The following is a 23,385-nucleotide window of genomic DNA, read 5'->3' on the forward strand; positions in this document are numbered from 1 at the left end:
GTTCCTCCTTCATTCAATTCGGCCTATTATAGAGAAACACTACACTGACCCTAGAGCACGAGAGCCAGATAGAACTACATATATTAAAGCTGTGTTTTTATAAGTTTACACAGGATCTGACCTTTCAGAACCATCAAAATAGTTCATAGTATAGAAATATATTGAAAGTAGGTTCAAGTATGTCAAATAAAGGCAAATCATACCAAAACAAACAGATAGGAGCCAAACAACTAACATTTTACTCTTATATTGAAATCAATCACACCACAATTGCCAAATTTCATAATATGAATAATTTTGCTTATAGGCTTCAGACATGTGAATGTTACTTTGGGGTGACAGACTTTAAATCTACTTTAATTACACACCTCTATTTGCTAAGGTTATTGACATACTTGTTTACATTATCAACTAACTGTCACTAAAACAAATGTAAATCAATGAGGAGTTGTACCATTTTGTCATCTGTATTTTTATTAACATCCTACACTTCCAAAGTGTGTTACATGGTGCTGGGTCCACAACTGTTGAAATACCATCTGTACTCTCTTATTACTAAGCAGGTACCTCAGGTTATGGTCAGACATGCATACAGTACTCTGATGCACTTTATTCTGATACAGTTTGTGTTTTCCTTCTAAACTTTGGATTTAATTTAGAACTTTTTTGTTCTTTGTTTTGTTAGTTTTGAGTTATACTAGAGTGTGTAAACAGACATAAAATGTTTCAAATAATTTTATTGTACAGAAGAATAAATAAACTCAATTGTATTACATCTCACAATGAACATGTTGTTTACACAATGTTTACCTTGACTGAAAAATGACAAAACATATATATTGACAGTAAGACATTAATCATTACTCACATTCTTGTAAAATGTGGCAGAGGAAGGGACTGTGTATAGTACAAACTGGTGATGTATTTGACAGCTCCAAAACGTTTCCATGAACACTGAAGTTTACTTGTGTGAATAATATTAAAGATTTTTACACTGAGAGTAGAGAGAATCAGCTCCTCAGTAGCAACAAGAGACTGAAGTGCCAGACAGCTTCTTCACCGTGGGTCACTACCACTATGCCATTGTTGCTGTGAGGACAACCATTCGGAGAAAAGCTTGTGTGTGATAGTTCCCATCACTTTCACATTGTCCTTCACAGCTGTCTCTGAGCACACTATCCTCTGACTCATACCCTTTTCACAGCATACCGACCCTGACCTGTTACATGTCAGGATGTCTCATCATGTGACTCTAAGTAAATGGGCTTGGCCTGCTTCCTCAACCTCTCCTGGGCACGCAGCTTTCTCCCTTTCTGAGTGGCAAGTCCCATAGGAGGAAGGTATGTCTGCAAGAGAGAGCAGAGGATTTTGCTTATCAACAAAATGCAGAGTTGTAATCTTACGCTTAAACACACACACAATCAGGTGTTCAGTAACCTCGCTTTTTATATAGCAGTTTACTGAACTGCAATACACTTCCTAATTTATAGTGGGTATCGATGCACGAACAAAAGAACTTCATTTCCAGAAAAAAAATGGCACGTGTGAATTGCAAGTTTCATAAGAAATGTGAGGTCACCTTAAAAGCTTCCCCCTCAGAAACTGTCTGTCTTTGTAGGTTACTTCTTATGACACTGTAAACTGGAGTGATACCAGATTTATTATGAATGCTCTGGATGGAAGTGAAATTAGAGCACATTTGCAGTCTAATGTACGTGATGTTCTTCAGTTAGTATTCCTTCCTGTGTACACACCTCAGAACCTGACCCTGAACAGGAAAATGTATTTTGATGGTTTACTCACTTACCGGCCTTGGATATGGATTCCTGTAATGCAGCCCTTTTTAAAAAAACAAAAAAACAAAACATATTTTCACTTAGAGTTCTGTCTCTGTATGTGCCATAAATAATTCAAATAAACAAATCAGAATGCCAAATATTTAAACTTACAAAAAACAGGAAGTTCAATTAAATGTTAAACTTTATGTACAAAGTAATTATACAACCTAGTAAAGTGCAGAACAACTTTCAAAAAGAAAGGAGACATTCCACAATTAAACCATACCTCTGGGACTCTGTATTCCTCTTAATGCAATTATTTTCCTCACATATTTTCTGGTTGTAATAAATTATAACCTATACAATCTTCTAAAAACTGTTGCAGTGTTTCACTTGATTTGGTGCAGCTCACCAATTTCTATCCTTGCCCGGCATTCTTCTATGCATTTCTTGATTGATTCTGGATCAGTCACCTGAAATTGAATGACAGGAACCTGAGCAAACTGACTTGGCTGTTTCATGAAGCCCCCAGTCTGTGCCGCCCAGCAAAAAAGGAATCTTACCTGCTGGTTCTGCCTGAACAGGGTCCTTGCCTCCTGAGCTATGTAGTCCCTCTCACTCTTCGTATCCTGTGGCAGGGCAGACTGCGCCTGCCAGCTACGAGCAATGCGCAGTACTCGTCGGTACAGCGAGAGAACCTCCTGCCTTGTGGCAGCCGTCATCTGGCCTTATAGGCAAGACACACATTTCACCCAGGTTACATCGCTTTGAGGTCTACGTCTACATCGTAGATTATTATATACATCTGTCTATTTATGGCCATGCCTTCCACGTAAGCCTTGCACAAAACCACTGATGTATTTAAATAATCTGGATGGGCCCGCAATTAGACGACATCGATGCTCAGCGCATGCATGTACTACCTGTGCAGCGCCTGTTTAATAATTATGTCCATTAACACGATGTGTATATTAAAAACGCAGAATACATCCAGAAAACTAGCATCAGAACAAAATGACAAATACACAGCGGTGATGCATTAAGGGAAGTTCAGTCGAAAAGGCCCCAAAGCCCACCACTAGATGGCATCAAAAGTATGTTTAGCTCATTGTCACAACCATCAAACTTAGAACAAGTAAACACACACGCACATGTCAAAATACATCATGCATAAATGACAGTTTGTTACATATCAACGTACAGCAATATACTATAACTGCAGCAAAGTGCATAATTCTTGAAGTTAGCAACTTACACACAGTTAAACTGGAGTGTTGGGTGCTCGGCTGAGAGTTGTCACTGATGACCCTGAGAGGAATTTGAAAACAGACTGGATTGTTACAAACAGTGGAATGAATATGACATGTCATATTACGTTAGCTACCTAGCTAATGAGTACAGTGACTACAACTTGCTATAAACACCAGGCCTTCTGCGGTCGAAAAAGGCTAAACACTTCAAGTACATAGCTAATTGGTTAAACATACAGACTTTTGCTTATATACGCGCGGTGAAACTTCGCCATCATGACCAATAAGGAACATTTTGTGTTATCTACAAGTTTTAATTTATTGACAGTTCTTAGTATGAAAGAGCGGGATAGTTTGCTATCTGGCCACACGTGAAATAGTCTTATGAGAGAATCAGTACATCTTCAGCAGAATTCATAGCCACATAGCTACACAGCCAACTTAACAGATCTGTCTGGTCAACCCTCCAGCCTTTGAATCAAAACCTGAAGCTGTAAACAAATGCTTGCAACTATCAAAGGCTTAACACGGGTTTGGGTCGCTAGCTTATGTTAGTTGAATAACTTACCTGCAAATGATTCGTCCACACAGAACATCCAGCTAGACCAGCAAACTAACGTTAGCTAAGTACCACAATAGTTACAGTAAGGTGGCTATCAAGACAGAGCAGGGAAACGCACTTAAGCAGCGGAGCTCAACTTCAGTTTTATAAACCACAGTAACGCTACCAGCTTAAAAACCTTTGGCTAATTTAACTAATTCGACCTACCTCTCCTTTCTTCACCTCCTGTCGCCTCACTAATGACGCTGGTGCCGTGTGAGCTCATGCCGAGTGACGTTATGCACAAGCAGCTGGGTCTTGGCTGTGTAGCAATCGACTCTGTGCTGCAGGAAGTGATGCAGGGAAAATTCCCATTAATATCCACTCAATAAAGGCAGAGAAAAGGGGAGAGAGAGGGAGAAAACATAAAGAAACTCTATTCGCCGTCAGCTTTCTGGATGTTATACTTGGACATCTAAAACGAAAGGTAATGAATGTTAATGAAGGCTTGAAGTGGTAGGTGAAAAGGCAGTCGGAAGGCAGAACGTTTGTCAATTCGACAAGGCTGTTCTCTGTCGTTGTCTAACCTGTGTGGGACTTAAATGCTGGGAGTGATGAGTGTCAATTTCTCTACAATAAATCGATCTGTTTAAAAGGTAAGAATATTGTAACGTCATCCTAATTTAAATAGTATTTGTTCTTCGTTTGACCACCGAATGATTTAGTTTCTGTTTCTTCAACTTCAATAAACTGTCCGTGGAAAACAATTTTGCTTGCTAGCGAGCTAACGTTAGCTACTTTAAAGAGAACGCGTTAGCTAAAATGTAGCCAGCTAGCAGGTTTGGCTAAATATAGCTAAGCAGAGTAAGCTAGCTAGCTTGATACTTGGGTATTTAGTTAGTTAGGAACTTATTTTATCTAACTAACTAAGTGGTTAACGAAATAACTGCTTCGTGTGTTGTTGGCTTAGTCTATAGGGAAACGGGAAAAGTCAACACTGAAACAGTAAGCTGTTTGTGCGACTCTGCCACATCAAATTGATATTACTTACATCAACTGGCTAAGTCTTTGTTTATAGATGCGTTAGTAAGCTCATCGTCTTGACAATTAATTACCTGTCCAGCTAGCTACATCGAAACAGTAAATAGAAACAATTTGAAATTGCTGAAAGTTATTTGCTAGCGATAAAACTGAAAGTAAGAAACAAGCTAGTTTGCTATAGTTACAATAGAGCTAATTGCGTTTGCCTAATACAGTAGAAACGTTAAGTACGATCAAATCGGATATTCGCTGTTTTGTAGACGTTTCCAAAACACTACCCAGTTTTAACATTATTAATTTACGCTTTGGTATTTATTACTGCATTTGAATCAAGCTCTTCTGTCAATAGTGGAGAAGTTAGCCAGCTTGCTGGAGACAAATGACTCAAAGATCACATATAAACGGTGAGAGAAAATGACAAATTTTACAGTGTTACTCTCGCAATATTGTCCCTCAGTGCTAAATTCCAAGCAGATTGCTGATGATCATATCAGTACCCTTTCAGATACCCTTAGCTCAGGAGTTGCATCTTGCCCTTACATGTCTTTATAGGGGGTGCGCGCAAAGGTAACCCTGTCACCAGCTCTATTCAACAGTTGTAATTAAACTGTGTCCGATGTGGGGAATCAGCTCTCGGGTCAGAGTGAACATCCTTTCAGTTAAGTTATCAGATGCTGAGAGCAGAGGTAAAGCCAATGACTGAGCAGACACTTTCTGAATTGATTTTATTTAACGATCTGTCTCTAACCTTATGTGTCCTCCTAGATGACCTCTCCCAGAGAGTTTTGTACTCTTTGTTCTCCAGTTTGTCTAAATTCAGATAAACATGAAAGTGACTTTGGGAATTGAACATGGGATCTGGAATCGTCAGCCAAATGACAATGTCAGCCAATGCCTGTGCATGCCATTTCTCCAGATATGGTTTGTGTTTGGTAGTTTATGACAGGTCAGAGATGAATGTGGCATTGTGTACTACTGGCTTCATCTTACATAAAATTTGTTTTAGCCATGTACAGTTCTCTGTGAAACAGCACAATACAACCACATTTGTCATCTATTTACAGTGTGGTTATTTACCCTGCATATTATGTTCTGCTTAGAGTAGCAAGTTTTGGAAACAGTTTTTAGGATAATATGGAAATAAGTGAAGAAACCTGGCTCTGCACGTCATTCTGAAATCATTTCAGTGGGTCATATCCAAGTTATCCATGCCACGTTTGAAAGGTTTTCTTAACGTATGGGTTGATATCTGTTGTCAGTTAATTACATTCCAGGAATTCTTGAAGAAAATATGTGCATACAGGTATCTGTTCCCACATTTTTTGAAATCTTGTGTTGATGTATCTGCCATACATCTTTACCAGTCCCTCCCTGCTTTGATTTAGCAGGATCCTGCCACCGCAGACATCTGTGTAATCTCTAATTGGGGCATTCCTTTTTTTTGCCGTAGAGAGAGCCCACATTGTGAGGGAGTGGTGCCGCTCAATCAGAGTTCTTCTGCTTCCAGCACTTTTCACACAGGCAGCACAAGCGTTTGGCAACATGATATCGCTGTGACTGGCACTCTGGCGGCCCCCCAGAGTTGCTGACAAGGCTGCGCCGAATCCTTTTGCACTGAGGCTCTGAAGCTGGGAGTCACACTGCGAGCGTTGGGTGCTGGAGCCAAGAGGACGAGTGGCAAGCACTGCTGCCATGGCAGAGCGGCCCTCAGAGAGAGCGAGCGAGAGAGAGAGAAGGAGAGCAGCAGAGCGCTTCTGAGCTCCCCAGTGGAGCGCTGTAATTAACTGGCCTCCTTAGGTGAGGTCTCAGCAATGGATCATGCTGCCGAAGGGCTGCATCAGAGACTCTGACCTTTCGGCTCTCACAAAGGCCAAATGATTACAGCAAAACCATATTTGTCACATCCGTTTCCCATTCCCAGTTTTCTCTGTGGTAATGTCGCAACATTTTGGTTAATTAAATTTCTGTAAAATATATCTCACCTCATGCTTTCAGCAGATTTGTTATTAAGCTTCCGTTATGGAAGTATAAGCGTTCTCAAACTCTTTGTGGTATTGAATGTGGTTTTGTAGGGCCCCTCAAATAAGATAATGAACCTTTTCGTAATTTTAGGTGTGTTCAGGTATCTGCATCAGGGGATAAGATGTCCTTTCCTTCTTGGAAAGAAAAAGATGTCTGACCTGGTGAGGTCTAACAGAAGATTAGGAGCAGTTCCGTTGCTGTTGTAATGGTTAACAGCAGACCATTCTGCCAGTTTTGAAAAATGGCATGTTTGCGGTATATGCCTTCAGCAGGTGGGATCTGTCAATCAAATATTGCCAAGAGGAAAGCTCATGGTGGTATGTAGGGTCTGATAATGGACTGTGGGTAAGGAGACGCTGCACCCCAAAGTGCCCAGTAGGCAAGAACCATGGTTGTAGATTTGTAGGGAACTACAGTCAGTTGCCAGTGGAGAGAGGTGAGTTGGGAAAAGATATGGGTGCATTTGGAAAGGATGAATACCAGTCATGCAGCAGGTTCTGAAAGAGCTGCAGGATGGAAGGTGGATTGAGCTGGCATGGAGGCCAGCGAGCATGGAAATGCACTCATGTAATTATACACACAGTTTTCTCTTCACTGTGGAACTTTTACTGGGTATATTTGCAAATATTATGTATATTAATTTTTATTGTGCATAATATTTAACATTCAAGTCCTAAAATTCAAGGTGTCAAGTAATATTGGATAATACAGGCCATATTGAACTGATAACATCCAAACTAAAGCAGTCTTTCCTTTAGAAATTTACATAGTCAAGGTCAGGGGCAGTTAATTTGTGGTGATATTTGCAAAGTCTGTGTTATAAAAAGTAATATGAATTGTACACATTCACTTCATTTTAAAGCCTGTTTTTAGTCTTAGTAGGGACAGACACTTTTATAATCCAACCTGGAGTAAACCCTATTGAGAAGCGGATAAAGCAGTTATAGATTCATAAAAAGGCATGGTTTGTTGAATTTTATGTGTTGGAATATCATTATGGGGTCTAGCCAACAGTATAGAATCAACTAAGGTAATACAGGAAGACCTAAACAGCATCCAAAAGTGGGCAGATACCTGGCAGATGACATTCAATTTAGATAAATGTAAAGTCTTGCATGTGGGGAAATAAGAACCTTAGACAAGACTACTTCATGGGTGGAAAAAAACTAGAATGTGCTCAATTTGAAAAAGACTTGGGAATAACAGTTGACCCAAGCTTAACAGGATCTAGGCAGTGTGCTGTAGCAGTAAAAAAGGCCAACAGGATGCTGGGATATATAGCCAAGTAGTAGCCAAGAGTATAAATCTAACGAAGTTATATTGAAATTATACAATGCCTTAGTCAGACCGCACCTGGAATACTGTGTGCAATTCTGGGCAACGCACTATAAAAAGATATCGAAGCTCTAGAAAAGGTTCAAAGAAGGGCAACTAAATTAGTTCCTGGCATGAAATATAAAAGCTACGAGGAAAGACTCAAGTTACTTAACCTATTTAGACTAAGCGAGAGGAGGCTTAGGGGTGATTTAATTGAGGTATTTAACTTTATAAAAGGAATCAATAAGGTTAACTATAATAGATTCTTTAGGGTGAGTTCAGTCTGTAAAACAAGAGGACATAAATGGAAACTAGTTAAGAGTGAGTTCGGCACTGATACAAGGAAATATTATTTTACACAAAGAGTTATCAATACACGGAATAGGTTGCCAGGTCATGTAGTTGAGGCAGAGACCCTTGCTGTGTTCAAGTCCAGACTTGATGCAGTTTTGGATACTCTTTAATTAAGAAATGGCGAGCTTAGTTGGGCCGAATGGCCTGTTCTTGTCATCATATATTCTTATGTTCTTATGTACAGAAAAAGGTGTATTCCAGCAAGCTTCAAACGTCTTTTATTCTGAGTTGAACTCAGATGGAGCAAATGATGGCTAAAGTTGTATGCAAAATAGTCATGGGGAAAAAAAGCTAAAGAGTTAATCCATGTCTTGTGGTTTTAGCAGTATTCACCATGTCATCAAATTTGTCTATATATTTGCTGTTATGCTAATGAACATAAAGTTATATCTTGAGCAGTCTGTTGGATAAAAAGTACATGGCCCAAGTTTTCTTTTTGTTTTTTTGTTGTCTGTTGTGAAGGGTTTTTTGTGCAGTAATTGGTTGTTTGTACATGCAATGTTGTTTAACTATGTAACTGTATAACACATCACCTCAGCTTCCTTTGTGAAATATTGCAAAAAAGTGATTTTAAAAGGGTTTCCATTTGATATAAAAATGTTTTTATGTGATTTGAGGTGCTTTAAAACAGAATCCCAAGTCACATGTTGCGTTTAAAAAAGAATCTGTGAGATCAGGGGATCAAGATATTAAGTGACTCAATAGTTTTTCTCCATTTAGCTAAACATTTGCATGAACACTTACTGAACCAAAAGATATATTAAAAGTTGCTGTTTGTACGATTAGGACAAAGACTTACCATGCAGCTCTGTCATGACTTCATAATGTAAAGTTAGCTGTGATAAAATCTAATGCAGTTTAAAATTAACTTTGGCTAATATTTTCAGGAGAACCTCAATACCACAAATTGTTACACACAGAGATGGGCAATGTAGTCATGAAAAAATGCAGAGCTCAGTTTTGCAAATTTCCTGGTTTTAAAAGCCTTACCTATCATTAACCTCAGTAAACTACGTGTTGCAAGTTTATTTAATCCATATTATGTTGGTGAGACTCTAATGATCTGTTGAGAGCATCTGTCAGTTTTACTTTGAGAACTGATTGTTGTATGGTCTATTGGTCCTGTGCTTTGCTTAAAGCTGTTCAGCTTCAGCTTTCTTGTAACATGACAGACCAGCGAACAAGATGTTAAAATCAGTTATCCTTATCTGGAGGTAAAAGGCTGTTGCAACTGCTACCATTACATTTAATGCATTTGCAGACCTTAGATTGGAGCATGATAAAAAAACAGCTCATGGCACCTTTTTAAGTGTTAATTGTCATAGTTTCTGCAGCAATACACTTTGTGTGGGAATGTCTCTCTTCAGCATGTCACGATTGCACATTGAAGCAGAATGGGTGGTGTAGATGTAATTCTTATACCAACCAGCTACTCAAGACTGTTATATTGGCCCTCATAAGCTCATTGTGCAGCGTGATTCAGATTGGCAGTAGTGGAGCATCTGGTGAAGAAGAAAATCACATTTTGTAATGTATGCCTCATTGAGGAGAAATTAAGTGTGATATGCAACAAGAGAGTCACGTTGCTCTTTGTCATTACATTAATAAGCTAAAAACAGGTGAATGTCAAATTATCATAGGTGACTAAATAAGAGAAACGTGTCAACATAGATTTGTGTGCTCTTTTTGAATCAAGCTCATATCTGGCCCTTGGTGTTCAGAAGAGGTGTCTGATGGTGAGTGTACGTAGTTATGTTCTGTAACCACATCTAACATGGGGCAAGTGTAACATTGTAATTGGTTTGTGTTTGCATAGAACAAATGAAAATATATGTGGGAAGATACAGATATCCCATCTTCCTGAATAGTCTTTGTATTGTAGATTTGATAACTGTTTAATTATATTGCATGTAGATCGAATGATGTGTAACTGTTGTGAATATTCATAATTTATCATTGCTTGGATGAACCATGATCATGACATATTTTTTGGTTCAAAGCCACCAGCTGGTAGCATTGTTACCCATCTGGGTCCTGCTTTCAGTGTGACGTACAGATTTGCCAGGCTTGGTTGGGGGAGTTTGGTTAGGGGATTTATCAGTTTCTTCTCTGAAACTTGAAGAAGCATCAGTTGGATCTGGCAATTTGGTGTTTTTTAAAAACTAAGAAATCAAACATGTGCTGTAGCTTCTGTAGACCATCTAACTGATGGTGTTTTGTTGTGTGTTCAGAGAAAAATTAGTTTCTGACTGACAGAGAGATTTGATTGTAATGGGGAAATTGGGAGTGGCTGCAGAACGTGTGTATCAATACACACACAGCAGGGTAGTTTGTAACCTGCATTTTTCTGTTACATTTGCTGTTTCTACCACCAGGCCTAATTTGCTAAATAGCAGGAAAAAAATCCACTACATATATCTACCATGCATTACTGTGCCCCCTTGTCTTCAGAACTTTGATCCATTGCCTTTGCTACAGCCAAGTTTGCCATGGAGAAAGAGCCCAGGCCATGTAGCCCAAGTTTTCAGTGCAGTTGGACTGAGAGTTGGACGGGCTGGGCCAAGTGGTATCAGATAGGATTATCAGATTAAGGCTTTGGAGTTGTTGGGCAAGATCTTCTGGGCCTCCACTCAATATAATTTTATAGTTTAGTAGGAGACAGTTTGAGTCATAAGAAGTTCCTTTAGGGGGGTTGTGTTTCAGGTGCTCAGGTGAGAGCAGAAGAGCTGTGTCTTCAGATGTTTCTTGAAGACAGAGAGGAACTCACCATAAAGAGGGACTGTCCACCCATCAAACTCTAGGAGCCAGAACCGGGGTCAAGCAACAGAGTGGCAGTGATGGAGAATCAGTGCTCTTTCTCTGCTTCCTGTATGCAGTTTTTAAGTAAACCAGTTACTTTTGCCAAAATGACATGTTTTATGATCTGAGCCAAATGCTGGCATGCACAATTAAGTGTTCTGTCGCATGTCCTATAATCCAACCTATAATCCCATCCTATAAACCAGGCCCTCTTCCCACAGTTGATGATGCAAGCCAGATGTACTTCCAGGAAGAACGTTAACTCGAGTTCTCCTGTATATTTTCCATTATGTTGTATTTTCCATGCAGTGTTTTAACTTGCTTATTGTGAACTGGTGTTAGGCCCTTTGTAGCTTTGTCTTTCTTCTTTCATGTATGTGTGCATCATAAAATAGAGGTATAACACTAAGGGTATAGCAAGTCGATGTGCCCATTGATTCAGTTATACTGTCTGCTTACACAGCACTACTCCACTCATTTATGTCTGTTTGGCACATGAAATAGCTGTATGGTTTTTTCTGTTTTGTTTTGGTTTTTTACTGTAGGCTTTGTTGTATTCTCTTGGAGCTGAGGATGTCTAGGCACTTGCTTGGATGTATTCCTCAGTTGCAATTCACCCCATATTTGCTTTGCTAGTGTGTGCTGAGGTCTTCCCATTGAGGATTCTCTTACTGTCTTAAGTTACTATTGTGCTGTAGCTGAGTGTGGATGTGAGAGAGGCAGGTACAGTAGATTGGGCCTAGCGCATCTATTGTGTCTTCATGTAAACCCAACCAGGAAACTGACCGGATCCCTCGCCTGCAATCAGTATTAAGCATCTGAGGGTCAGGTAACCAGAGAGGCTTCTGAATGGGAGTTGCAGTGGAGCATGGTGGAAGGAGCAGTGGATGTGCTAAATTGAAACAGCCTCATCTAATCACAGATTAAGAGCCCTCTGCAATCTGCCAGCTCCACAGGCTGCTACAGGCACTATGCCTTTGACATTAGCCTAGCCCAACCCAATTGGACAGCTTACTTTGCTTAACCCTGGTGGGGTCAGTGAAGTCTGACTGGCTTCCACACACATTTGCATGCAAAAGTGCTGCTGCTGAAAATACATTTACCCTCCCATGTAGTATAAAATGAAGTGACAAATTCAACTCTAATTGGTATCAAAATGAATGACCGGTTTCTCTATTATGTGACACACCCTCATGCAGTACAATAAAACACAAGTATTTAACTGTCATTCAAGCACCCTGTCTTGTTTATTAATGTTTTCCCACTTATATGTTGTCTTTCAAGTTGTATTTGTAGAGAATCGCTCTGTGTTGTCTGAATACTGAAATATAGAGGTATGTGGGTTGCTTGCATGTCTGTTTTTGTTTCCTTTTTTAACTGTGATATCCCTCTATGCTTTCTTAATTAAGCTTGAATAATTGTGCTTCCATAAAACATTGTTGCTTGGCTAAGCTGCTGATTCATTTAAACAGTCTTTGCAATGATGAAGTGCTGGCATTTGTCACTGCCACATTGATCCTGACTGACCTTGGATAGCATTGTCACACTTTGCATGATTGAGTGCTTACCACGCTGTGCTCAAAGTGCCTTTCTCCTAAAAACTGACTCAATCACAGTCTCAGAAATTTGCTGGTACCATTAGGTAGTGGGAATCTGAATGACACAGGAAGGAAGTTGTTTAGGAAAGCAATTACTTTAATTATTTCCTGAATACCCACCTGTTGTTCTTAGCAGCCTAACAAGGTTAATGTTATATACCATACACACTTGTTGCCCATTTGTTTAACTTGAATTTTTACCAGCTAAATAAAGATAAAATGCCTTGTGCAAGGGTGTAACAATAATGTCCAAACTTTGAATTGTGCCAAGAGCTCTCAACCCCAAGGTTCAGTGGTCTAACCTGTTGCTAAACACACATGCTACCAATTGTGACAAGAGGATGTCTGACTGTGTTTCAGTGTTACGGATGCCAGGCTCACCACAGTGGAGTGTGGGAATGACTCCTCCTGTCCTCACAACCAATGTGTTTTGAGACACTTCTGTAAGTATTCCCCCTAAGTGTATTGAACCTATCAGCCATAGCTCTCAAAGGCACAAGATATTCTGAGTGGCTTATCGTGATCAAATCTGATTATTCAGAGCAAAGGTTCCAAGCTTAATGCCAATATCATTTATGGTATGGATGCAGGAGTCCACCATCTGTTGCTTATTTGAATTGGTTGTTGTGTTGTTCCCTTTGTGTATATGGTTTTGAAAGGTAATTTAATCCCTCAGCATGTGCGTTCTACTTAGTTAGTTTATTTATATAATCATTTTAACATACACTGTTTCCAAAATATTGTGATCTATCGTAAGGATCAGTTGGTTATTCTTTGCTTACTATTCCTTGTAATGGAATTTTAACCTTAGATTTCATGGGGGATTTATTGATTTGTTTATGAGACACTAAAACATTTCTCCATCAAAATCAGGGTTATGATATTATAATATTTTGATATACAGAAAGCCCCTGACCGTACAGGTAATTGGAGGAATTAAGAGCAATTAGGGGAATTAATAGGCCTCTGTCACCTCCCTTACATTGTTGATGGTTTGCATATTTTCAGCAGGCAGCACTCTCTGTCGGTCTATGTCAGCTGCCATGCAGACTGAATGTGCTGCTCCGCCCCTCTGCCTCACTGAACAGAGTAGACGCAGAGAGAGGCAGCAGTATTGGCGACTCTTCTATGGAAAGTAGCTAAGATTTGTCCAAAAAGTCGCTACATTTGTCGCTAGGTGCTTTTTTGAAAAAAAAAAAAAAAAAGTCGCTAAAGGGGTCTGAAAAGTCGCTAAATCTAGTGACAAAGTCGCTAAGTTGGCAACAGTGCTCTCTGTTCAGTGCCTCACCCTTTGTTCCTGGGCCACAAAATGCCACAGAAATGGCTACCCTCTTTCAGTTATTTTACATATTACCTGTGTGCATAGGTATGCTTTGGTTAGCAAAGTAAAAGCATTCTGTAAGGCAGTGTTGTTATCAGAAGTTTCTGTATCAGAGCCATAAACAACATGACATGTATATGGGTGTGTTGCTAGGACTTGAGGAAATGGGAATAAAGTATTGGCTGCAAAAGAAACAACAGTTCACCTTAATTATTTAATAGACAGTTATTCAGTATATGTGTCTGAGCATGCATTCAAATATGCATTAACCATTCACCGGAATTAGAGTTGTTGCTTCTGCTTTTGGTTCAACTGTTCCCAGGTGTCACCTGCAGGCTGCAGGTCTTTTCTGCTTGATCTCAAACGATTTCCAAAGTCAACTGTTGTAACTTCACTGAATGTCCCACTTTCTTTTCTTCTGATTGTGTCTTTCTTTATCATTTGTGTTTTAGCATGTATAGATTTGGCTTAATATTTCATCATTTGCCTAGAGTGGCTACTTGCAGTTGCAGTAGCATCTGTTGTGATTCTACGCTGCTATTTGTGATAAGTGGTAAAGGGAGACGTAAGACAGGGACAGTTCTTTTAAAAGGTTTATTTAAAAGCGAGACTCATGATCCACTTCACTGTGGTGTTTGATGATGTCTACAAACAGCTGCGATGTACCTTAATTGCGTTATGCTAATGCTGAAGTCTCCTGCATTCAAAATCTTGAAGGGTAGTTAATTTGGTGTTCTATCAAAGCTCTCTACATTGTGTAAATAAAATCAAAAACCGCAGGTGGAACTTCAAGGTGTATTTGACTCTAAATCTGAAGTATTTCCTCAGATATGAAATTGATACAACAGCTTGTCAGGATATGCAGTAGAGTCAGACCCTTAGATTATTCAAGACAAAACTCAACACAATGAGATTTTCATTCTAGATATATTATTTGCTATCTATCATTGTTTTTTTTATTATTATTGTTATGGCTTTTTCCAAATGTCTTAATCTTTAAAATATTTTTTTTACTTTATAGCTTTTATTGGTGTGTTTATTTCTGTTATTTGGTGTTATTGTTTTTGTTGTTTTTAATGCATGACTCACGCCATGTTTTTGTTTTTAATGCATGAGGGGTAATGCGTAAAAAGTTTATTGCCATTATTACAGTCAGACAAAATGACAAGTCAGGATGTGCTCAATGGCATGTTTTTTTGTCATTTTTATGTTCTTAGTTAGGTAAAAAGGACAAAACTACTGTCTGCTGGTGGTTGTCACCTTCTTGTCACTGTTCTTTGATTCAGCTTGTTGTGCACAATGTGTTCCACCCATCTCTGCACCCTGTGATGTCACTTCACCGTTGGTGGTTTTTCATGTAGCAGACGGCCAGCTCGGGATATTTAGTGCTTTTGAGTGCCATCGCAGTGTGGCCTCATGCATATCTGATTCTGCTGTAAACAGTGGAACCCGATGCACTCCCACCATACTGCCAGCCCTCAATCTCGTATTTGTTGCGATCACTTCTTGTGTCCTTTCAGTGACACTGAGGAAACGGAGGACTCATTCTTGGGAGCAGTGCCTTGAACCATGGGGTGGGTGGGGGAGGTGGGCAGCCATGTTTGAAGCAAAGAATTCACTCTTGAGCAGTCTAACTCACTTATCGAGACAGTGCTCTGTTTCTGCATGCTCATGAGTCGAACACCGTGTGGTGACAGACAGGTGACACCGACAACTGACTCAGCTAAGGGCTCGTGAGCCGATTGTCACCTGCCTGTGTTGCCAGGAACGGTTGAGGAGTAGGAAAGCTGTTGGTTTTTGGGGAAGGTCTTTGGGAAAAATGTTTTTAGGCCCGCAGTGCCCTTTTTGACTGAGGAGGTAAAAATGTGAATGGTCTACTTTCTGTTGCGTTTTGTTTGTTTTCTCAGCTGGAAACCATGTCTCCTGGAAGCCTCCTCATTATAGGTCCCAGGGCATGTGCTGGAGCCCTGCAGCCCTGTACAGCACTGACCCTGCAAAGGGGGACTGTAGACCCAGGGATTGTAGGGCTCATTATGCTCGGAGCTCTGGATAACCAGCCGTTAAAACCCTAATAATTCCTGATTTTTCCCTGCCACATTCTGCACTACTTGAGATATACACTCTCTTCCTGTTGTTCTGAAGTAAATTGTCTCCGTGTTCATTTCTTAAACTTTTGGGGAAAAAAGAAGTTACTTTCCTAGGACCTTGACCTAACGTGTTCATTTGCATATAAAATTGATTTGGACTGTTTTAGAAGTTAGTGATGACAGAAGGCTTTAATGAATGCAAATTAAACCCTGTTGCTTTCGGAGGGCTCAGCTGCCAATCCCTCCCCCTCCCCTGTTTCATGTAGGTTCTTTGTCCCAGTATCTTCTCAGTCCACCAGAATTTACTTGCTGAGGGGACTGCTCAATGCCAGTGTAAACCTGGAGTTCAGAGGAGACCTGCTGACGTCCTGGGAAACCGTTAGAGCTGGTAGAGTTCATGCCTTGCAGATCGTTGTCAGGTTCAGCACCAGGCCACGTGTGACTCAGCCTGACCCTGTGGCTGTGATAATGAGTTCCCTCCTGCCCATCCTACACAGCTCCAGTGTGCCGATTAGGACTTCTTTTTACACAAGCAAGTAGAATGGACCTTCTCCAGGAAATCTGAGTCCATGAGCACCTGAAGGTTCTACTCTGCCAGTCCAAAGCATGGCAGTCTCTAGCTGTCAGTGACAGTGTTCTCCAACACCTGTCTTACTGTGAGGGGTCTGAGTCGTTAAGGCATCACAATGAGACGTACTGCCTTTGTGTTATTATTGCTGAATGCAAACTAACCTGTGAGCCAGTGTCCCTGTGTTTTCTACAGGTCCTATTTACAGATATGTTTTTAAGCCCATGTAAATGTAACTTTGAAAGGCAGGTCACCTTCATTTAGCTCATTTCACATTCAAACTGAAATGTGGTGATGAATTAAGATGATTTACAGACATGTCAAATCTCTCAATCTGGGGGTGATCAGGTGCTCAGGGGTGTTTCACCACATTCTTTGGGTAAAACTATGATTCATTTGTTCTCCTGTAGAAATCTAAGCAAAGATGGGATAGGATTTTTTTTTTTTTGTTGTTGTTATTGACTGCTTCTCCCTGCAATTAGATATCTAACAAGGCATTATATTCAAGTAGAAATTAGCGTAATATCCCTTCTCAATCATGCTGTTTTTGGATAGATGATACAAGATCAACCTGCATTTAGCGCTCTTCTGTACCTCAACAAATGAGAGGCACACAATGAAACATGTAGACGAGCACTGAGGCTACAAAAAAGAGAAGAATACACATTTTTGTTAACTGAGATCAAGCACTTCTTAAATGTAGAATATTTCACCACGTAGTCATGCGTAGCATTGATCATTTCATTTAAAATGATACCAAAACATTCTAGCTAAACAAAGACTGAGAACTGATATAGTCATGTAAGGTTTAGGTTCAACTCACAGGTGGTCGGACCTAACTAATTTTATTTCTGTAACTAATTATTTTGTATACTTTTCCCAAAAAGAAACATTCAGGGAAATTTTCATGGAATTTGAAGGGGATGAGGTTAGTTTAGTAATAGAGTTCCTGTGGAAGGCTCACAGGTTTTCTGGTATTCAGATATGTTAAAGGCTGGAAGCTTGTGAAGAGAAGGCAAGATCTGTACCAGATCACCATTGACTGTATCCAACCCTGTGCTCTTTGGTAGGACCTGATGGCATGTTAAAGGGCGTGGCTGGGCGAGGAGGCAGAGCCAGCCGGGCCTGAAGAACGGAGTGGGGGGAGGGGAGGAGGACGACCAGGGCTGAGAGAGAGAGACATGGGCCAGTGCGTCACCAAGTGCAAGAACCCATCATCCTCGCTCGGCAGCAAGAGTGGAGACAAGGATCCAGGGAGCAAGTCCCATCACAAGAAGGGGGGAGGCGGCGGCGGAGGAGGTGGAGGCAGCAAGGAGGAGCCAGGCCCGGTGAGCGGGAAGGCCTCCAGTGACCTGCTGGCCAACGGCACCAAGACGATGGAGGTGACAGCAGAGACGCCGGTGATCCCGGCACTTGCGGCAGAAGCGCGCAAAGACGAGCTGATGGCCAACGGCGAGGAGTTTTCCCTGCTCCGCATCGAGGAGCTCTTCAGCTGCTACAAGGACGAGCAGGACGACGCCATCCTGGAGGAGGGCATGGAGCGCTTCTGCAACGACCTGTGCGTGGACCCCGCTGAGTTCCGCGTGCTCCTGCTGGCCTGGAAGTTCCAGGCTGCAACCATGTGCAAGTTTACAAGGTGAGAACGACTGAGGCTTGGGAAACTGGAAAGGGCTTGGGAGGAGTGGGAGTGTGATGTTGAGAAGTAAGGATTTTGGGGACTGAGATATGGCAAAACAGGAGATTTTGGAAAGGGGCCTGTAACAGGACCTGTTCCTGCAGACATTTTTGCCAGTGATTTCTCTTTGAACCCCAGCTAAACTTGTCTGTATAGATATCCGTTGTATCAAGTGATAACGGTTGTACGAAGATGTAATCTCCCTTGAAGCTCAAATTACACGCATGAACACAATTTGAAATTTGTTGATCACCGTGTCTGAATAAGCATTGTCATTGTATACTGGTGACCCCTAAAGTCAGCATAAAAAAACACATTATTGCAACTCATCAGGCATATATGAGTTGCTCAGATTGCATTAGGGAGATGCGGCTGTCCTCCATTGGGAATATTGGGAGGATTGCATGTACTGGCTCAGCACTCCTGCATGTGAACGCAGGGGTCGTTGCAGTGGAACCAGACTAACGGACATTTGCTTTTTCCGAAAACGGGGAACAATGCTGGGGTTACATCAAAACCCCAAGGCATCTGAATATTGTAACTCTCACACCAAGGTAGATAGGCAGAAGAATTCTGCAGCAAAGGCATTCTAGACAGGAAGCACTGAAGTCTGCACTAAGCAGATGGGGAGCTGCATTTAAGATCCTCGGCGAAATCCATGCAGGAGAAGAAATCAATGTGGACTGAAACGGACTAATGTGTTAAAATTTTTATGTGGAATTTTTTTTTTTTTTGTCAGGGGTGGATTACTCCTTTATGAGCTAGCCAAAGGCCATGTCCCATTTCTAAAAGGACTCCCATTATCCTCTTGCGCTTGTCAGGCTCTGCTATTGAAGAGTTCATCATATTGACCACAGTACACACAGAAGTGCTGCTATCCCCTGAGATTTTCTTCTCGTCAATGGAAATCACTACAAGAATGTTTTGTATATAGTACATTGCAGCAAGCATGTTGTTTCCTGAGTTTGCTGAGAGCCAGGAAGTACCTGGGCATGCATCAGCTGCACTACATACATCAACAGATAAACCACAATTTTCCTTTACCAACTTTAGTGTGATATTTCTGAGATTTTTCCACTGATGGTCTGTCAGACTTGATCAACCAATGCCATAAAGTCTGAGGCTGTTGGGCTGTTAAGTGTTGCATTTTATACACAGGATTGTCAGGGCAATCCTGCATTTTCTACAGTCCAAGTAGGAGCAGGTGTGGTGCTTTTAGTGAGCTTGTGGAGACCGCCCTGATCAAGGTGCAGCAGCAGGCCAGAGCAGGGAGTAGAGATTGTTGGGCTCTCCACAGGAGCCCATTCACAGCAGCAGATGGATTTCAGCATTGTTCTCCCTAATCTCCCCAGCGCAGCCTGCACGCCTGGCCCCTGGCATGTCTCAGCTTTCACAAGCCCCACTCACCTCCGCTGACTGACGCAAACGTATCCGTGGAAATGGGTCAGATGCTCGCACCCTGCATACGGCCCAGTCCATTAAGAGTCTGAGACGTGTTGCGCTTCATTTTACGGACAGTGCAAGTTTGCAGCGTAGATAGCTGCAGTTTTTCCACAAGCCCATTTGAGGCAATTAACTATCAACGGCTATTGATTATTTTCTGCGTTTTTGTTATTTGGTGTGGTTGAAATGGAGCAAGTGGCCAGCTTCAAAATGGATTTTCATTCACACTGACAGCAGGGACTTAATGTGGAATCTTTTTTTTTCACCCCCTCACCTTCAGAGAGGTGTCATCTGACATTAAGACCGTGTCCCTGTCATTAAGCATGGCTGCCCTTTGATTAGAAATGCATTCTAAAATATTTACACTTGATAAATCCACCCACTAGGAGGGATCTTTCACTCCTTGCCAGAGGCATCATGCTGCCCGTTGCCATGGAAAGAGCAGAGCAATTAAACATATACAGCCTTGAGAAAATGCAGCTGAGATTTTCAGGCGTGATCCTATCGCAGCATTGTTTGCCTGGAATTGCTTTTATAGTGGATGTCATTTTTCATTTCACACATGCACACACATACTGTGAATGTTCTCTCCCACATGATCACGAAAAGCCCCCTCATTAATTGTCATGTTAAAATGTGCACGGGGCGATAAAATGTCTCCACTCTGTCGCTCGCATTGTTTTAAGCCCACAATAAATAAAGACCTAATGGTGATCATGTTGAGCGTACCGCATGCAATGGTTAAAATGTAGAAAAATATGTTTCACCAGTGGACGAGTCGCAAGAGTCATCCAGTCCACATGCATGCGCTATTTCAGGGCTTGGGCTTTTTTTGAACAGTGTGGAAGGAGGTGGTTTTCCTTAAATTTGTCTTTAGTACGAAACCAAATTGGTATCGTGGACATGATTTGCTCCCCGGCATTAAAAATAAGAAGACGCTTACAAAAAGGAAATAATTGATACATATTTTGCAGTTTTAGCTTTGTTGTGGAATTTTTAAAATTAAATTAAAACTGATTTTATGATGAACTACGATAACACTGAGGTCTTAAATTAAAACTATGTATTGTATTGCCAAGTATGTGCAGCTTCAGTGTGAAGGAGGCACAGTGCTGAACAGGCTGAGGTAGGAGAGGGTGCTGCAGGGCCAGAATGCTGGCTCTGCAGATACTGGATGGCACTGCGGTGCTGTTTTTGCTGTGGTGTGTGGAGCACTGTGTCACAGTTGTGGGTTTATACTCACTTTCATTAGTTTTCCACCTGTTGTTAAAAGGAACATCCTTTTGATTTAGCTTGACTCCATTTTGAAATGTAGGTTTTGAAACAATGCAATAAACACCATTGTAAAACATTGCAGATGCTGTATTTAAGCATCCCTTTTCCACTGAGCACATGGAACCAGCCTTAGACCAGTTTCTGTGGATACTTGTCCCAGGTTAGCTCAGTATGTTTTGTTTTTTTTCCCCTCTCTCGGGGGCTTGGGTGGGCTATGCATTGATGCGTGGTGTATTGATCACCCTAGTGGGTCTCATGCATGTTTTTTTATGAGCAGCCAATTGTTACATTTATCTTACAGTCATTTAGCTGACACTCGTATCCAGAGAGACTTACAATGTTGGAGAACATAAGTGCATTCAACTGATTAATGTGAGCCAGATTCTGTTATTTCTGCCCTGAATGTCAGGGTAAAAACTGAACCTCCACCACAGCGAGTCTTTCACAACAGGATGTGGTGACTGGCTTCGCAGGAACCTTTTCTCTTGTTGTATTTTCTGAAGTTGGCATGCAGCTGCTGCTGATCTCACTGCAGAAGCTTTATCAGTTAAAGCAAGCAGTGGTTGTGTCCTTGCCTTCCGGATCTGCAGGTGCACGAACATGTGGGCATTTGGCCTCCTTGTTGCTGAGTGCAAATGTCTGTGTATTATAGCTGGCATCAAGTTCAACTCAAGATACAAGTTTTTCATATTTTTCTTCCTTTCTTTCTCGCTTCCTTTTACTTTTATTTCTCTCTCTCTCTCTCTCTCTCTCTCTCTCTCTCTCTCTCCACCTGCAGAAAGGAGTTTGTAGAGGGCTGTAAGGCCATCAAAGCAGACAGTTTGGAGGGCATCTGCGCACGTTTCCCCTGCATGCTGCTGGAGGCCCAGGTGGAAGAAAAGTTCAAGGACCTGTATCGCTTCACCTTCCAGTTTGGCCTGGATTCAGAGGAGGGCCAGCGGTCACTGCACAGGGACATCGCCATCGCCTTGTGGCGCCTGGTGTTCACACAGGACACGCCCGCCATCCTGGAGTGCTGGCTGGACTTCCTGACTGAGAACCCGTCTGGGGTGAAGGGCATCTCGCGAGACACGTGGAACATGTTCCTCAATTTCACTCAGGTGATCGGGCCTGACCTCAGCAACTACAGCGAGGACGAGGCCTGGCCCAGCCTCTTTGACACCTTCGTGGAGTGGGAAATGGAGCGCAGGAAAAAAGAGGAGGAGAGGAGATGTACTGAGCCCCCCAGCACAGAGACACCAGAGACAGAAGAGGGAGAAGGAGGATCATAAAACAGGAGCGGCCACTGACTGAGCAGTTGGGGGTATCAGTGGAGGGACACAAACAGTAGATTCTGCATCTGTGAATCATTGGATGAAAATCAATAGTTATTGTTACCATTATTATTCGGGATTTGTGTTTTTTTTTTTTTTTTTTTTTTCTTTTCTTGATGATGAGGTCTGGATGTGTGTGTGTGTGTGTGTGTGTGTGTGTATCAGAAAGAGAGAGGGGGAGAGTCGGGGGGGGGGGGGGGGGGGAGTGTGTGTGTGTCTCTGCGTGTGTGTCTGTGAGGTGGGGAGGGAAATCTCTCCAGCACCCTTTGCCTTCTGTTTTATGAAAGGGCTCCAAAATACTGTATTATGTTGTAGGCACTTTTATTTAAATTATTGGATTTTTTAAGTTTTGTTTTGGCAATCAGACATGTAGTCCTTTTTTTAAACTTAAAGGATAAACCCATCCCATCTACATCCTCCCCTCAGATACATTTCACTTGGTCCAACAGCTGCTTTTCCATTGCCCTGTTGCTTTAGTGGTCAACACCCAAGAAACTGGATCACTACATCTTACCATATCCACACATCTTGCTCTCTTTTCACATGATTTTCTCTATTTCACATGTAACTTAAGGGAAAGTTTTAGTAATATGAATTGCAGTACAGCCACAGCAATTCTGTTTTTAACAGGGGAGCCTGTAACATGGTGTCATGCAGTTTACTTTAAAGGCGGTTAATTCATTTCATTTTTCCTTCTTAATATAATATGCAGTGATTTATATGAAATAAAACAGTGTTAATCATTTAACTTCAGTTTCTTGAGTAATTGAAAGTGGATCATTTAATAACTTTTTGTGCGTGTACTTGCATTCATTGTCCCATTAGTTTGTATACAGCTAGATATACTTCAGCAATATTAGTCTGTTCACACTCCTTGGAAATAGCAAATGTTGCCCACATCCCATTGCAACTCTGTTGAACCATAAAAGGGAGTGATGCTCAAGAAGTGGACCCTAAAATTTGGGAAAAAGTCTTTTCAAAGGCTGGAAGGTGTCTGGTTTTC

General features: G+C 41.3%; 2 protein-coding genes across 6 annotated transcripts; one reads left to right on the forward strand and one right to left on the reverse strand.

Moving 5' to 3' along the window:
- Nucleotides 1-822: 822 nt before the first annotated feature.
- Nucleotides 823-3,844, reverse strand: lyrm1 (LYR motif containing 1). 3 transcript variants are annotated; one of them, XM_036547782.1, is made up of 7 exons: nt 3,798-3,818; nt 3,597-3,651; nt 3,034-3,086; nt 2,342-2,505; nt 2,191-2,251; nt 1,808-1,839; nt 823-1,346 (listed from the first exon to the last, which is right to left on the reverse strand). In XM_036547782.1, the coding sequence occupies exons 4-7, from the start codon at nt 2,498-2,500 to the stop codon at nt 1,230-1,232; spliced, it is 369 nt and encodes a 122-aa protein (XP_036403675.1). In that variant the 5' UTR covers nt 2,501-2,505; nt 3,034-3,086; nt 3,597-3,651; nt 3,798-3,818; the 3' UTR covers nt 823-1,229. The 3 variants fall into 3 exon arrangements, with proteins under 3 accessions (XP_036403675.1, XP_036403686.1, XP_036403666.1); XM_036547793.1 differs by having other exon boundaries at nt 3,597-3,628; nt 3,798-3,811; XM_036547773.1 differs by lacking the exon at nt 3,597-3,651 and having other exon boundaries at nt 3,798-3,844.
- A 53-nt stretch (nt 3,845-3,897) lies between these two features.
- Nucleotides 3,898-22,454, forward strand: dcun1d3 (defective in cullin neddylation 1 domain containing 3). Of its 3 annotated transcripts, XM_036550608.1 has the most exons (5): nt 3,898-4,056; nt 6,061-6,542; nt 13,061-13,143; nt 17,747-18,312; nt 21,848-22,454. In XM_036550608.1, the coding sequence occupies exons 4-5, from the start codon at nt 17,858-17,860 to the stop codon at nt 22,338-22,340; spliced, it is 948 nt and encodes a 315-aa protein (XP_036406501.1). In that variant the 5' UTR covers nt 3,898-4,056; nt 6,061-6,542; nt 13,061-13,143; nt 17,747-17,857; the 3' UTR covers nt 22,341-22,454. The 3 variants fall into 3 exon arrangements, with proteins under 3 accessions (XP_036406501.1, XP_036406493.1, XP_036406509.1); XM_036550600.1 differs by lacking the exon at nt 6,061-6,542; XM_036550616.1 differs by lacking the exons at nt 3,898-4,056; nt 6,061-6,542 and adding an exon at nt 4,084-4,225.
- Nucleotides 22,455-23,385: the final 931 nt, after the last annotated feature.

Source organism: Megalops cyprinoides, chromosome 1 (assembly GCF_013368585.1).
Source record: "Megalops cyprinoides isolate fMegCyp1 chromosome 1, fMegCyp1.pri, whole genome shotgun sequence".
NCBI lineage: Eukaryota > Metazoa > Chordata > Actinopteri > Elopiformes > Megalopidae > Megalops > Megalops cyprinoides.